We start from the raw sequence: 16,721 nt of genomic DNA on the forward strand, positions 1-16,721 counted from the left end.
ATAATAGTATCTCACATACCACAGCAATTAATACAATACTTAAGAAAAACAATACTTTTACCACTATTACCTAAGTCTGCTTTTTATTATTTTCACAACAGATTTTGCAACTTCTGACTAGCTGAGACTAAACTTTTTACATTACTTATGGCTAGCCTAATTGTGCCAATCTAACAGTCAGCTGAAAGTCAGACAAACATCAATCAATCAATCAATCAATTTTAGGAATGAAGACAACTTGCCTTTTGGAGAAGGCTATCCCCATTTCCTCCTTCTGAGATGCCCCATAAATGGAACTGATTGTTGTAGGGCTTTTGCACACAGGACTTTTCCTTGTTGGGCTCAGGCCTGCTAAATTATGCTCAAACTGATGTGAGCCTGCCTGGAAGGAGCTGCTGCTCTGCAGAGTCGAGCCCAGCTGTGAAGGGTTGGAAGATGTAGGACTGGGCTTCTGAAGAGGACTTGGCCTAGGTGAACGGCGCCTCACAACAACTGACTGGAGAGGGCTCTTTAGTGCTGGGCTTCGCTCTTTTGGACTCAACTCTGTCACAGCAGAGGCCCTTGATGCTGAACCTGTGCCATAAGCACCCACTTCTTGCCAAGATTTCGATCCCTCTGAGGATTTGGCATCCTGTGCAGTTCCTCCTGAGAAGGGCTGTTCCTTGGTGTCATCCCCTTGGTTGTCTCCAGCACCCTGAGACCCCCTGGCATCCTTGGAAGAAGACTTCTTCTCCTTCAATGACCGACGTTTGGAGGACTCGCCTCTGCTGTGATTAGAGGAGGATCGAGATGATGAAGACCTCCTTGACCTATCAGATGAGGACTTGTCAGAATTTCTTGAATGGCTTCTAGATCTTGGGGATGGAGATCTCCTCTTGGGTGACCGAGAACGTGAGCGTCCCCTACGAGGGCTATAGGCTTGGCGGTAGTTTTGCCAGTTGGACCTGTAATTTCCATAGCCACCTCGGTTATATTGACCCCATGGGTAGAACCCTCTGTTCCTTCCACGGAAATAATAGGGTCTCCGATAACCTCTGTTATGCCCTCGGAAATCCCGGTTCTGGTAGACCCGCTGGTGGTTCCTCTCCCTGTTATGAGATGGAGAGTATGATCTCGAACGGGACCTAGAACTGAGGAAAAAGAAAAATGTATTTGGAAATTGCTACACACAGTACTACAGCATTCTGATTGCAAGTAAAGACATTAACCTGTTTTCATAATGATGCATAGGTTTCCCCTTAGCTCATCTCCAACTTCTATCTCATAATGATAAGTATGCACCCCTTCCTTAAAAACAACCCTCAGCAATGCAGATGGAACAAAGTTGCTATTGCTAGGATGAGCGTTTTCCTTCAAAACCACTTCAGACACAGAGGAAGCAGCATTTTCTCCCTCAGAAGGCCATCTTCAGAGCACCCACCTTCCAGAGCTCAATTTGCAGCATGGGGCAAATGTACCCAACAGGGTAGAGTGGAAACCGTTATTTCTAACCTTTCAGTTTTATCTACTATAACCCAGCAAAGATTCCACTTCATGGATGATTTGTTTTTGTTTTTAAAAGGCAACAAAAAGCTCTCTCCCCCCCCCCCCCACGACAGAAAAATTAAAGAAGAAATGGAGTATCAGACATTATTCTGTCTTACAATAAGGGAGTTAAATGGCCAGCAACTTTCTGCCATCAGGGCACACTACTCAATCAAATAGATCTTTTTTAGGTTCAAGTCTTTTGTGTTTGTGGATTTTTAAAGCTATATTATGTGATTGAGTATATTTTTATATTTAACACACCACATTAAATAGACGTATCTAGTATGAGGGGCATGATGTGGAAGATACAATTTCAAGATTAAGTTCCCTTTGTTTGGGTTATAGTGTGTCAGACTAGGATCAGATAGATCCAGGTTTGAGTCCCCACTGGGTCACTACTCTTGCAGTCTATTCACTTCATGTAACAACTGATACAAAGCTACTAATAAATCCCACTGGTGCTCACAAATGGGGTGCAGCTGCCCATGAATGCTGGAGTGAGACTTGAAATAGCAGGTGCTTTGCAGGAAAAAGAAGGCCAGACGCTGCATCTCCCAACTGAAGGATTGGGGTGGGGAGATGACTGAGCAGGGAACAAAACTGCAACTGAAGCCCTGAAGAACCACAAACCAGAACAGCCCAAGTGGATGACTAATCTGAGATTAGACAAGGATTATGTAACAAGAAGTTGTGCTGGTGAGGAGCTACACAGTCAAATGAAAACAGGTATAAAAACGGAAAAGCAAGGTTTGCAGTCTAAAACAACATCTGGTACAATTTCTACACAAAGAGAAGTTGCTGCCTGTTTTCTTCCGTGAATCCAGCCTCTTTTACTATTAAGAAAAAAAACCAGAGCAGCTTACCTTGGATTCTGTCTCATTCGCAAACAGTTTCAGCAACGTTAAGAAGGAATAGACATGCACACAGCCTGGTGCAGACAGTGAAAATGAGCTAATTATGAGGTGTTCCACAGCCCACGTAGGAGCCAGTCCCTAGACAGCTACTGCATTTTGTTATCAATTAACAGCTGAGGGACCTGTTGCCTGATCCTTCCAAAATCCATTTTGCCATTTTAAGAGACATGGAAAATGAAAAGTTTCCCTTCAAAGATCTGTGGAAGCTGTTAATCAGAAATCATTTGAAAAGACACAGCACATGAAGTGCAGCTGGGGGGCGGGGGGAGAACATGCAAGTTATTTCTTCCTAAAGCTTGCAGCTGAGTAACTGCATGGGTTCAAAGCCACTACAGAAAATAGAGCTACTGGGGTGGAACGACTCCTACAAAGAACTAAATAGATTATGACTAGAGTTGAGGCAGAGAAGGGGAATTCCCTGGAGAAAGACACAAATGTAATACAAGCCACATTCTCTACAGTCGAGACAGCAAAAGCAACCAGCTGCCCAAGCTGCTTCCCTCTACCACAACAAGATTCTGACCAGCAAGCCTATTATCCCTAAGAAATGAAGCCAATGTAAGGCAGGAAACCTACCTCAGTGAGTTTTCTATACTTTTCCTAGATTTGCATTCCCCAGCCTCTTCCATTTTACTTCTCCAGCCAAGTCATATGCATAATCAAAGTTTCTCCAAAAGCTGTCTGTAACCAGGGACATTTTGCATGCTGGGCTCATTCTCCATTGGCAGAGCTCCCCTCAATGAAGCCGGACATTCCCAGCCTACTGGTAAGCCCTTCCTAATGCTTTTACCCTCTGTAAGGAGATCGTTTGTGCTTCGGCTCTTCTCCTCTTTCTGGCATTGTCCTTTTCTCCACCCCCTGTTGCATTTTACTGTTCCCTTTCTGTATCTTTCTCAGAAACCACACACACTAATTATTAACAGCCACTGATGCTTCTGTCCCAACAGTTACATAAAATCTGTGAGCCTTTTACCATTATTTTTAAAAGGTAACAAAATAAATGGCTGATATAAACAAAATCTAACTAGAGACTCAAAATCTTCTGAAAAGTAAAGCAACACAATGAACAGCCAAGTGGGGTTTGGTTCTGCAGGATGTGCCAATAAACAGATCCCAGAAATTATTCAGAATGTTGTTCTTCTTGTTAACAGTCCAGGTTTAAATAACCAACTGGAAAAGCACAGAATTAGTACCCTTTCCTAACTTTCACTAGCGAAAATCTTCATTCATCTTTCTCTGCAATATAGCTCTCTACTGCATCGTTCTTATATCCTGAGCAGTGAGTTAAGATCAGTAACTCTTCATTAGAGACAAAGTTCTTGCAATTACAAATCTAATCACAAGGACATTTAAAGAGATAGAATAGAAATCCAAAAGTAAAATCTTAGGCACAGACTTCAGTATGATTGCTGAAGAACAGGTAAAGATACACCCCCTCTGTTTTGCTCCCTCTGCAATTTTAGGCATTCCTCAAAGTCAGAATAATTCCAGAGGCAACCCAGTTGCTCAGAACGTTTGACAACAACCAACTTCAAAAACAACAACTCAAAAGGGCCTAGTACAACCAAAACACAGAGAACACTGGGTTAAAAAAGCTACCCACTTCATGGCCGAGCAAGAGCTATTTGGATGGTGAGGTTATAAAAATAGAACTGGTTGGCAGACAAAGGAAGTAACTTAAGATGGTAGAATAAATTGGAATCTAGCAAAAGCTTTCCGCAGGAGAATTCCCATTTGTGCAGGGCTCCCCTCAGGTACAAAGAAAAGAACACAACACCATCAGAAGCAACCAATGGCACTTACCTGAGCCTGCGTTTTCTTGATCGAGAAACAGACCGGGATCGGGACCGAGATTTTGAGAAAGACCGGGACCGGGATCGAGAACCAGATCTTGAACGAGAGGAACGGGACCCCGATTTGGATTTATTTGTTTTTGACATTTTTTCTCACTCCTTTCACTTAATTCTGTCAACATAGAGGGAAAAATAAAAACAACAACAAATGAATCAATTTCCAGATTCTTTCCTTGGTTGTTCTTGGATGTCCAAGAATAGCAAAATTCTCTTTGCAAAGCAAATAACATATATCCAACAGCCTTTGCAAGTTAGCTCTAAAAAGAAGCCTCTGGACTAGTTTAGACACCTTTTTATTCCATAACAATTCCAATCCTGCTTTTGATTTAAGTCTACTAATCACAAAGCCTATACATGTCCAGGTTCCTGTAACTATTCCTTTACGTGGTGAGAATGGAGTCCTAACAGTCACCAACTAACACACTTAAGACAAAAGAACACTTACATACTATCTCCCATGGATGAGGTGCCGACTCTTTGAAAAGCCCTACCGCTGGTAAACCAAGTTATACACTTGTTACAATCAAGCAGCCACTAGGGACTCTTGTTGCAGCCAAAATAAATCAGGAACCCTTCCAAATATTTCAAGGGTTCAAATGTTGGTGATGGAAAAGAAGTTTCTCTATAGCACTCAACAGCTTTGAATAATCAATTAATAATTTTAACAGGAAGAAATGTAGCAAAATTATCTCAAACGGAAATCCCACGATTATAGAAATAAGCAGGGGCAAATCAACCATCAGGCATGACGCAATTGTAACAAAGCAGAGAATGATTAGGTGGTTTCTCAGTGACGATTTTGTGTGTGTCCAGTTTTACACCCAGGGAAAAACCCAGCACGTGACAGAAAAACACACAGTTTTAAAGAGAAAACATCAAATACCAATACAAATGAGAAGCAACTTTATTCAATGCCACTCAAAATATCCTAATTCAAAACAGAAAAAAGCATTATCTTTTTAATTGGTTTTATAAAGTACTACAAACATAAAACACTTGCAGAAACCCTATAAAAAGCAACTTACTACGAATCTGTTTATTTCTGCAAACGTTTTCCATAAATCATATTTGGAATTTTTGCTTTCAAAATTGGCAACTTTAACATAATCCACAAAACAGCTCTTGGTACAAGACTCGTTTCACCCTCAACCCAGCACAGTTCTAATTCAGGGTAGCAATAAAAAGAGTGAGTGCTCCCTTACATTCCCAAGCCATTTTTGAAATGTAACGGGTAAAGTGGCATACCTCAAGTAATCCTGAGTGAGGACCTGAAATCCTCCCTCTACTTCTGCCAGGACTGTTCAGTAGACCTAACTCCATAAGCTAACACCTGGCCTGGCCCATCACTTTCACTGTACAAAGAGCAAACTGAAGCTCAAGTTCTGTTCAGCAAAGTATGTTTTGACTTCATTCATCAGTCACCCCTTAACTGGGAATACTTTTGCTTCTTAGAAACTAAGGTCAAATTCAGTTGTTGTTTCTGCCACACACTCTCCCTATACACATTCCAAGCAATTAAATAGAGTGAAGCAACAACACAATTGAGTTCCAGACAGTGTGGTCTCAAGGGTTAACACTTCACCCTCCTCCCACTCCAGCAGAAGTGCTCCTATTTCAGAGTCAGCTGTGTTCTGAGCATTCAAGCCCTAGATTAGATTTTAAAGATTTCAGCCTCTGCTGACATGTACCCAACAGGATATAAATGTGGGAAGAGATAAAAAAAGAGATGACAATCAGAACAGGCTCCAAAGAGCACATATTTCAGTGACATGCGCACACACACACACACACACACACACACGCATGCACTGAAATATGTGCTCTTTGGAGCCTGTTCGTTCATTCTCTCATTCATATATATATATATATATATATATATATATATATACATACACACACACACACACACAGAGAGAGAGAGAGAGAGAGAGTGAGTTTAGTTCTTCCTTGAAATGTGCCAGAAAAATCTACAACTTTTACAGATGCATACCTCTCATGCATGATGCTATTTAGGTTTGTACATATAAATCAGGAAAAGGGAACATTTGCAGCCTTCCAGATGTTATTGGACTTCAACTCACAACAGTCCCAGGCATCATTGGTAAATGACTGCAGTCCAGCAACATCTCAAGGGCCACATGTCCCCCCCCCCAATAAAAACAGGGGTGTAGTGGCAAAATTTTAAAGTCCAGGTATACCTTGGAGATACTGCAGGTTTCGTTCCAGACCATCACAATAAAGTGAGTATTGCAATAAAGCAAGTCACACCATTTTTTTTTTCAAGTGCATATAAAAGTTATGTTTACACCAGTGGTGGCCAAACTCGGCCCTCCAGCTGTTTTGGGACTACATTTCCCATCATCCCTGACCACTGGTCCTGTTAACTAGGGATGATGGGAGTTGTAATTCCAAAAACACCTGAAGGGCTGAGTTTGGCCACCACTGGTTTACACTAAACTGTAGTCTATTAAGCCAGGCCCCCCAGGCTGCAGGGGTGGAAGGGGAAAAACCTGGTTCCAGCCCTAGCCAGCTCCACTCTCGTGGTCAGAAGAGGGGGACAGTGGCAGCAGGAGGCTTCCTTCCCCTGGAAATGGCCAGGCTGCCTGTAGTTGCACCCGCATCCTCCTAAGGAGCAATATCTGCTAAGCACAGTAAAGCAAGGTATGCCTGTACAAACACACATAATGACAGCCCTCATTGCTATCGCCCCCCTCCCCGCAAGGAGAATTCAATAACGCAGGCACAACAAAGAGCAACAGAACACAGCATAATACCCAATTTATTAAGATTATATAGGAAATCATGAGCTTGGAAATTCCTTAAAATATGGAGTTTTTCTAAACATTTGGCTGTCAATTAACTGCTGCATTTCTACAAATTCTGGCCCACAGCTCTCTACTTTAAAAAAATATATTTTTCTAGAAATGTTTTCAGAATTGTACAAAACAGTAAAATAAACATGAAGAATCTCTTAAATGCAATGTACATCTCATTCTTTGCCAAAAAAGAATGAGCACTTTTTATGGAAATAAGACCTTTAAAACAATTTTCAGAGGGGTGTGACTCTACCAGCAGTAATAGGAACTTAAAAAAAACAAGGCCCTAAATATAGTTGAGCACGTATAATGAACTCACACAATGTAAGAAGTCAAAGAATCAGAATTGGAAGAACATAAAATGGTTTAGTCCAATGCCCTGCTGATGCAAGATATCCACTACTACAGAATCCCTGACAGCTGGCCATTCGGCCTCTACTTAAAAACTTCTAAGGATGCAGCCCTATGATGAAACCCATTTGCTGATTTGCCATGGACTGAGTCCATAACAAGAATTAGTGTTACACAGTATTTAAGATAGAAGTTGTATCCAACATTAGTTGGATCACTGAAATTAATGGGCATGATTAAATCAGGTCCATTAATTTCAATGGGTCTACTTGGAGTATGACTAATGCAGGATACAATCCACTGGCTTTTTTTGGCATGTTTTTAAAAACTGTGTTCTACCCTGCCTGGTCAGAAAGTGGTCTATAAATATTTTAAATAAATTTGCATAAAGGTTATGCAACATACGGGACGCGGGTGGCGCTGTGGGTAAAACCTCAGTGCCTAGGACTTGCCAATCGTATGGTCGGCGGTTCGAATCCCTGCGGCGGGGTGAGCTCCCGTCTTTCGGTCCCAGCTCCTGCCCACCTAGTAGTTCGAAAGCACCCCTAAGTGCAAGTAGTTAAATAGGTACCGCTTTATAGCGGGAAGGTAAACGGCGTTTCCGTGTGTTGCGCTGGTGCTGGCTCGCCAGAGCAGCTTCGTCACGCTGGCCACGTGACCCGGAAGCGTCTCTGGACAGTGCTGGCCCCCGGCCTCTTAAGTGAGATGGGCGCACAACCCTAGAGTCAGACACGACTGGCCCGTACGGGCAGGGGTACCTTTACCTTTACCTTATGCAACATACACACTCAAGCCCTGTGGGCAACCTACCTTACTTGGACTGCTTTGTCACAACTTGATGGTTGCCTGGCACTGTCTCCTTCCACTTGAAATCAAAAAATTCTGCAAAATAAAAGTAATTGTTAATATTGCAACTGCTCACAGGAGAACATGCACAATAACCATTCTACCTTGAAGAAAGGTGTGAAGGCAGCGCTACTCTAATTAAGCCTTCCTCAAATTTGTTACTCTAGCACAAACCACTTTGTTTTCTCAAGTAACTGTGTCCATGTATAAGCCTACCAAACTTGAACACACCTCAGTAGTAATCTCACACTTCTCCACTCCCTGCAAGGAGAAACAACCAGCAAAATTTACAAAGGCTATGGCTGTGAAAACATTCAGCTAGTTGTCTACTGGTCTGTCTCCTAGTATCATCATATGGCTTTCTGACAAACAAACAAACAAACCTGTGGGCAAAGACTGTGAATGTTTTTATTAAACTGCAAGCTTGAGAGCCCTTCTGGATGAAGGGCAGGGAAAAAGTCAGCTTGCATTGTCAGCCTCACAAGCAAGCACTAGAAATAGGTTATCATGTTCCTGCTATGTCCTCATGGCTTTAAAAAGATTTTCAAAAAGTAACATGAACATTTTTATGCTGTCTGGGGTGGCTTTATAGCTTACACAAATAATGAGACATAAGGTAGTACTATTTAAATTATTTTAATATATTTAAATTATTATTTGTTCTTTCCTCCCACCTTCGTATGAACTCCTGTCAATCAAAATATTTATGTCTTTGTGGTCAACCATTGAAGCAATATGTTGCTATGCATCATTTTGTGTCCTTTAAAATTGTAATGGTTTTGGAATATGCACTCTGACATAACTTTGTTAGTGTGCTTTGAGAAGTTCTCTGAGTGTTCGCTGTTGTTGTGTTTTATTTTTTATTTTCATCTTGTGTAATTGTTGCATACCATATGTAATTAAAAGTAAATAAATAATGTTTTGAGAGGCATTTAAGTTAAAAAAGAGAAAGGCAGACAGAAAGTATAAAACAATTATGTGTACAGTTACCATCTGTAACCATATCCTGCATAAGGTCCACCAAGCCTTAGCACGGGGTAAGGAACCTCTGGCCCGTGGGCCAATTCAGGCTTAGCATGGGTCCCCCAATTTGAACTGCAAACAGTGTCCACCTGCCCCACACCTGACATCATTTGTGTGGTCAGGTGTGTAGCAGGAAGAGACATGGCAGGATTGGGTGCATGAGTGAGATCCCCATGTGGAACTCAACTATGCAGCTGGTGTCTGCAGAAAGCAGCTTTGTGCTCCAGGCTTTGCCAAGCAAAGGGCTGGCAAAAGCCCCTTGCACTTTGGTTCCCAAGTGACTGACAACCAGTGTTATGCAAGGGACTTTTGAGAGGTTAGCAGGACAATCTACCTATCAAAGTTGGCCTGTGGAGGTGGGAACAGATTATGACTTGCTGGGCCAGAAAGATTTCCCACCCATGCCTTCGAATGAGCCACTGCTCTCGTTCCTCTTCCTGCTGCCCACACATTGATCGCAGAAGCTGGAGTCTCTGTCTGGAATTGCTGTGCTCAACAATCATATATGCCAAGACAAATAAAGCTTTAACTGCCACATAAATCTGTCAGCAGAAATTTCCAGGGGGGGTAAGCTGTGCTAGTTTGTTGCAGCAAAAACAATAAAGAGCCTTGTGTCACCTGAGAAGACAACCACAATTTCATGAACCAGTCTTTAAGTTGCCACAAGACTCATTGGTTTGAATCCTTAGACAAATCCCCTAACCCATCCTACACTGTTCAGGAGCCCCCCCCCCAACAAGGCATTTTGGGGGGTGGGTCCATTGCAGAGATGAGTTGGGAATAGGAAACTTTCTGTCCATGCACTTCCTGAAGTTAACTAATCTTGGGGTTTGCTGTTATGCTGATAACAGAAGTACAGTGGTGCCTTGCAAGACGAATGCCTCGCAAGACGAAAAACGTGCAAGACAAAACGTCTTGCAAGTTCTTGCGAGTTTGTTTCCTTTTTCTTAAAGCCGCTAAGCCATTAATAGCCGCTAAGCCGCTAATAGCCGTGCTTCGCAAGACGAAACGCAAGACGAAGAGACTCGCGGAACGGATTAATTTCGTCTTGCGAGGCACCACTGTAAGCTTATCAAATGCTGATTTTTTTCATTTGCTGTTGCTTTAGCTTGGCTGAAATTGGCTCTTAAATGCTAATGATTAACCAAGGATGGGAGCTGAAGAACAGAATTTCTGCAGAGAAGCACTGGTCTTAAAAATGAAGGGTGCAAAACTATAACTGTCTCAAATGCTTAAAAAAATCTGTGCTGCAGACTGTTACACTTGTTTTCTGGAGTTGGGAAGAAAATGTGAATGCAAGACACCTTTCATGGACGAAACTTAATAATACCTACGATCCAACAACCTTATTTTTATTATGAAACAAAGAGATAACTACCATATCTTCATGAACTACCAATAGACAGAGTTTTGTTGTTTTGTTTTGTTTGCTAGAGAGTCTTAACTTCTGCTTGGGAGCACAATGAAATCAGAACAAAGCAGACTGGAAAAAGTGTGCCCCCGTTAGAAAGGACCAGAACTGCCTTGCCTGCTAGGCAACCCCCGTTGCCTGCAATCAATTCACAAGAGGAAAACCATAGCGTGGCATACACAAAGAGCAGGTGCTTAGCGGAAAGGTACTGGCAAACCAAATGCAGGCAGCAACTGTTTTAGGCACGTCCAATGTGTGTGTGACTGCACATTTGTACATCATGCTGACCTGGAAGTGACCTGAAATCATCACAAAAGGAGTAGAACGGGGCAGAGGCAAAACAGGCTTATACAGGCCCTGTCAATGTATGTATTGGGGGGGGGGGTTCCTGGAATGTTACCCCCATGCAAATTGGTCATTGCCTGTAGCTGTAGATGATGTACATGGGCAAACCAAGTGCAGGGTCACCTCTCTATACATACCATGAGAACGCTATCTCAACTCCAAAAATGGCAGTCAGTTGAATTAAATGCAGTGCTTTTTTTCTAAAACAAAATTTAGGAGTACAGTGGACGCTCGGGTTGCAAACGTGATCCATGCAGGAGGCACATTCGCAACCCGCAGCGCTGCATCTGCACACGCACAGGTTGCGACTCAGCGCTTCTGCGCTACCGCCGAAACCCAAAAAAACGCAACCTGAAGTGTCCGTAACCCGAGGTATGACTGTACTTTCATTCCGTCTGAGACCATGACAGGAAATGAGGCCACCATCGAGAGTAGCAACAGAACTGACGATTCACTGTACTAAAGAAACTAAAAATGTTAAAAACTTTAGTTTCTTCTCCAGTTACGATTCACAAAATGTTTAGGGGTGTGTGTACTCCCAGAAAAAAAGCACTGATTAAATGAAAACATACACATTGAAAAATTATATACTGATTAGAAAAATATGATTCCCTGTTTTAACTATGTTCCATGATTCAAAATAAGACATAAGAAATATCAGGTGTTGGAAACAAAAGCTGTTTTTGCACACATTGTGACCCTCAAATCATCTTAATCCCCAGGCCAGATACTCATTTTCCGCTGTTAATCAGGTGCAATCCACAAGTTCCACTTTCCCGCAAAAAGTTGCTCTGTGCATAGAAAGATTTTACACCAGGCTCTTTTTGTCCGCAAATTAAATCACTTGCATACTGTAAAGTTATCAATAACACAGATATAAAAGGATATGTTGCTTTGTATTTTACACTTCTGAAGTGTTTGGGGAGGGAAGCCTGGGACTCTGCAATTGGAAGTTGTTTGCTTTGCTTTCCTACTGCCACGACTGCAAACCAAAGGCAAGTAAGGCTTTAATTTTTATGCTATTTTTTAAGCTGGAGAGGAAAACATACCTTTTGTTCAACACAACAAAGCCCAGAAGTCCCTCACCAGCAGGTGTGGCAGTAAAGTGAGCACTCCTCAATGTAGTCAATCCTATCAATCCACCTGCAATTTTTTAAAAACAAGAAGTCACCACCTGTTCCATCTCAATCTCAAAGCACTGAGGGCACAGTATGCAATCTCAAAGGATGTTTTAATTGTATTGCACCTAAAAACAGACCATTTATTATCTTCACACCTTGCCATAATTAAGCAGCGATTAACCCTTAGCCACTAGCTTTGGGCTACAGTCATACCTCGGGCTGAAGTAGCTTCAGGTTGAGCATTTTCGGGTTATGCTCCGCGGCAACCCAGAAGTAATGGAGCATGTTACTTCCAGGTTTCGCCACTCGTGCATACAATCAAGATGACGTCACGCGCATGCACGGAAGCAGCAAATTGTGATCGCGCACGCGCGGGCTGCGTTCGCTTCAGGATGCGAACAGGGCTCCAGAACGGATCCCGTTCGCATCTAGAGGTACCACTGTATATGCTATGGCCTCTCCCCAGGAGAGGTGTGTTGCCTTTGAAGTCTGTCCTAAACAGATAGGAGTCTGCTGTATTTCTCTCTCTCTTTTGCATAATATTTTATTAAAGCATTTTCATAATACAATAAGAGAAAAGAAACTAATTTAAATGAAAAAGAAAAAGAAAGAGGAAAGAAAACCTAGAGTTCTCTCTCAAAGGTAGCTCTTAACCTTTGTCTGACGCAGAAAGTGGTGAACCCTCCCAGCTCTCACCCAGAAGTAAAGAACAGAAGAAAAAGGAAAACTAAATAAATAAAATGGACTTCTGCTTTTCTGTCCTCAGTTACATAAAAGAAATTATTCAAAATATTCACTCTAGGATGACATCCAACTGTTCTACTTTCTGCTAAGCAATATTTTCCCAATTTTTAGACACAAATGTCTCAAATTTATTCATTTTCCTTTCCACACATAAAGTCCAAAAGGGGTTCTCTATTATTAATAAATGTCAACCATTCTTTTTTTCTCTAATCAAATATATCAACTTTGCCTCCAATAACTTCAACAAACATTCCTCCATGTTAAACAATACTGTGAATGTTTTCATCTTTGTGCACACAAGAATCTCTTCACTCTGATGCATCCATAATTATTTTCATATTATGTATTCATTTGCACCTAGTTCGGTATCTTACAATCCAATTTCCTGTTGCATTTGCCATGATTTTCCATCCTTTAAAAAAATCCTTCCATTTAAGCTTCTTCCATTCTTTTTCCAAGAAAAGCACCAGATGAGTCTGCTGTATTTCTCAATGAATTCTAAATTCCTATTCAGAACAAGCCTCTTTTAAGGATAAGAAAAGGCAGAACATGTGGATTTGGTCAATTTTGTATGTGACTCAGCACACATATATTCAAATAACAACTCTACTGTATTATAATTTTCAATTTATGGGTCAGAGCAATTTCTTCTGCTTTGTGTAACCACTCTTTTTTAGTGTCCTTGCAGATGTTCACAAGGGACCAAATAGAAATCATTAATATCATAATTTCAGTCTCTGGGCAGCTATATATAATCATTTATTTTATTTGTATACTGCTTTTCCATGGTAAACTCTGCTCAAAGTAATTCACAACATCAAAAAGGGTTATATAATAAAATATAAGATTTCAAGATAAGTAATGAACAATTATGAAACAAAATTTAAATACATACAGTGGACCCTCAGCTTACATTACCCCTGGGTAACGTAAACTTTGGGTTGCGAAAGTGGCAAACCCAGAAGTATTTTTCCAGGTTTCGCTGCTCACGGATGTGTAGAAGCACTAAACCACGCCACGCGCCTGTGCAGAAGTGGTCCTCCGGTTGCAAATTCCTCAGGATGCGGCCGATCTCCGGAACGAATCCCGTTCACAACCGGAGGTACCACTGTATCATGGCATGCATAACCAGTGGTTTTTAATTACGGTATACTACTGAGGAGCATAAGCATCTAGTTGAAAACTGATAGGTATGGTGTTAGAAAGACATCTATCATAAAAATGTACAAAAATATATCTATAGAAGAAATTTTATTTCTTCAATAAAAGTTTGTTTTCTTTAAAAGAGAAAAAGACCCACTCCAAGTACACTCTGATGCACCAGCAACTTAGGGAAAGGGACTCACTCTGCTGTGTCTGCAGGGACAGGTAGTCATTGCTGGAGCCATACAAACAGCAGTTGTGGACCACTGCTCTTATTAGCCAAGCAACCACATTATCCTCTCTAATACTGAAATCAGTACCGCCATGCTGTTAAGACTGGAGCCAAAACAGAACCAGCAAGAAACAAGCAAGAGGGAGAAGTGCTAGAGTTAAACCCAAGTTATGCAGAAGCAGTGCTAGAAACTGAGATATGAAAGCTAGGAGCTAAATGGCACCTTAAACCTAGGTTATGGGCGCAACAACGGAATGTCTAGGTGTGCTTTTTTATAACAATACCAACCTAAAAATGAATGAACTGCAGCTAAAATATTATGTTCATTTTTCACATGGTCTACTCCTTCCTCTGCCCACCCCTAATATTCTTAAGAGAGACTCTTCTCCAGTCTTCAGAGAGTAGCTGGAAGTAGGGAGGCAGAAAAAGGTCCTCCTTTCCTTCTACTCTGCAGTTTTAATCTGAACTCTTAGGCACAGTGCTACGCTCAGAGCTCAGAAACTGCTCACGCTAATGAAATTCCTTGTCACAAAATGTGCCTAGCACAATGGGAGTTTTGAACACTATGCAGAAGTACTACACACACACAGAGGGAAACACCTCCCCAGAAAAGAAAAAAAGCAGCACAGTGAGAACTTAGTACTTCTAGAAGCCACAATACTGCAATATCTTTTTCATCTGAATGTATGAACTGAAGCATGTGAAGTTGTTATGCGCATGAACAAATTAAACTATCAAATCTCTTATTTGGATTATATAACAGACACACATCTTTCATTTTAGCCTAAGGGCAATTTTTTCTCCAGGAGAGACAAGCACACACACTGCTCTTTTGAGGTTCTAGCCTTATAAGGAGAGCAGGACATACCCTCAGATATACATCATCTAAATTTATATCTTACCCTTACTTCCAAAGGAGTCCAGAATCACGTCATGCTTTAAGGATAGGTGTAAGATGTCAAGGGTTACTGTGCAACCAGCATTCTTAGTTCTTAGGTAGCCTTTGAGTATTAAGATTGGATTGCTACCACAACCTGCTTTTGACACTGCACCTGCCCCTTCAACCTATTGCTGTCTTGGAACTCAGCCTTCTGCCCGGATCTACCTCCTACTGCTAACCCTTTGATCCTCATCTGCTTGATGCACTGCCAGACTCCCAGCCTGCCAAGTGACCACATCTATTGCTTTTCTGATTTTTACCCACCTGCACCTGAATTGGATCCCAGCTACAGCTCCTCTCAGAGGTAAATCAAGGCCTAACAATACCATATGTGCTACATTTGGCAAGCTGTCCTTAAAAAGGAAAGAAAGAACAGACTTGCTCAAATCCCAGCAAAGGGAGAGAGCCAAAACAGGATTCAGTATTACTTAGAATCTTGCTATAGATTTAATCCTTCCACCTCAATTTGGTGAAGAGAGGATTAATCTTGCCAAGTAGATAACTTGCTGCCAACTTCTCATCTGCTTTCATTTTATGGGATAGAGTTCAGAATTTTCAGACCAGATTTATTGTTAAGGCCTGCTCTTAAACACCAGATTAGAAGTAACCCATTTTGGTTCATTTTAATTAAACAATAAGCACAACTCCAAGTATGGACTAATGAGGTGGCTGACTTTGCCTATGTCACTGTTTCTCCCTTGCAAATATTTTGAACACTTTGCTTGGCAAAATAAAACATTGCAATTAAACTCAAACATACAACACCTGCATTTATATAATCCACATTTCTGAGTATCTAATTATTATTATTTATTCTATTTAAAGACCAACAAAACAGCAATATACATTAAAAGCAAGAGTTTAAAATACATTAATGATAAAGCAGCAGATAAATCAGATCAAGTAGTCTAGCACCAGGCACTGATCTCCCAAAAGCTTGGTGAACAATTGTCTTAAGGAACCCTGCATGTGCCTCCAAATCTTCTCTGAAGGGCATGGGGAAACCCTAGAACAGATTTAGGGGAGCACAAGAGGACGAGAGGAGAAGACTGTTCCACTGTGCATGCAGAAATCCTTATGCTGTCAGAACGATCTGCTTAGTGCTATACAGTGGTACCTCTACTTACGTTTACCTCTGGTTACGTATCCTTCGGGATATGTACGCGGCAAACCCGAAAGTATTTTTCCGGGTTTCGCCTCGCACACATGCGCAGAAGTGCTCTACTGCGCCATGAGCAGAAGCGATCCCTCCGGTTGCGGAAATCTCAGGATCCGACCAGAGCTCCGGAACGGATCCTGTCTGCAACCAGAGGTACCACTGTATTGAATGCAAATCAGGGTCAAGGAGTCAAGGTGCCACCACTGAGAAGCCCTATTCCAGGATACTGTACAATGGGCAATGCACATTGATAGGACCACAGAAGCAATGAAGTCCTGTATTACTTGTAGCCATGA

At 41.6% G+C, this 16,721-nt stretch overlaps 1 protein-coding gene across 4 annotated transcripts in view; it reads right to left on the reverse strand.

Moving 5' to 3' along the window:
- Positions 1-16,721, reverse strand: part of THRAP3 (thyroid hormone receptor associated protein 3) — a 40,703-nt gene that overhangs the window by 17,748 nt on the left and 6,234 nt on the right. For 2 of the 4 annotated variants that reach the window (XM_081019606.1, XM_081019603.1), the window contains exons 2-5: positions 12,136-12,229; positions 8,272-8,343; positions 4,245-4,406; positions 243-1,130 (exon numbers count right to left, since the gene is read on the reverse strand). In XM_081019606.1, the coding sequence (XP_080875732.1) occupies positions 243-1,130; positions 4,245-4,381 (1,025 nt within the window). In that variant the 5' untranslated portion in view covers positions 4,382-4,406; positions 8,272-8,343; positions 12,136-12,229. Of the gene's footprint in view, positions 1-242; positions 1,131-3,017; positions 3,156-4,244; positions 4,407-8,271; positions 8,344-12,135; positions 12,230-16,721 lie in introns of those variants that run through there. The other 2 variants (XM_081019604.1, XM_081019605.1) reach the window with 2 other exon arrangements.

The sequence above is a fragment of the Podarcis pityusensis genome (genome assembly GCF_964106645.2).
Source record: "Podarcis pityusensis genome assembly, chromosome: 8".
NCBI lineage: Eukaryota > Metazoa > Chordata > Lepidosauria > Squamata > Lacertidae > Podarcis > Podarcis pityusensis.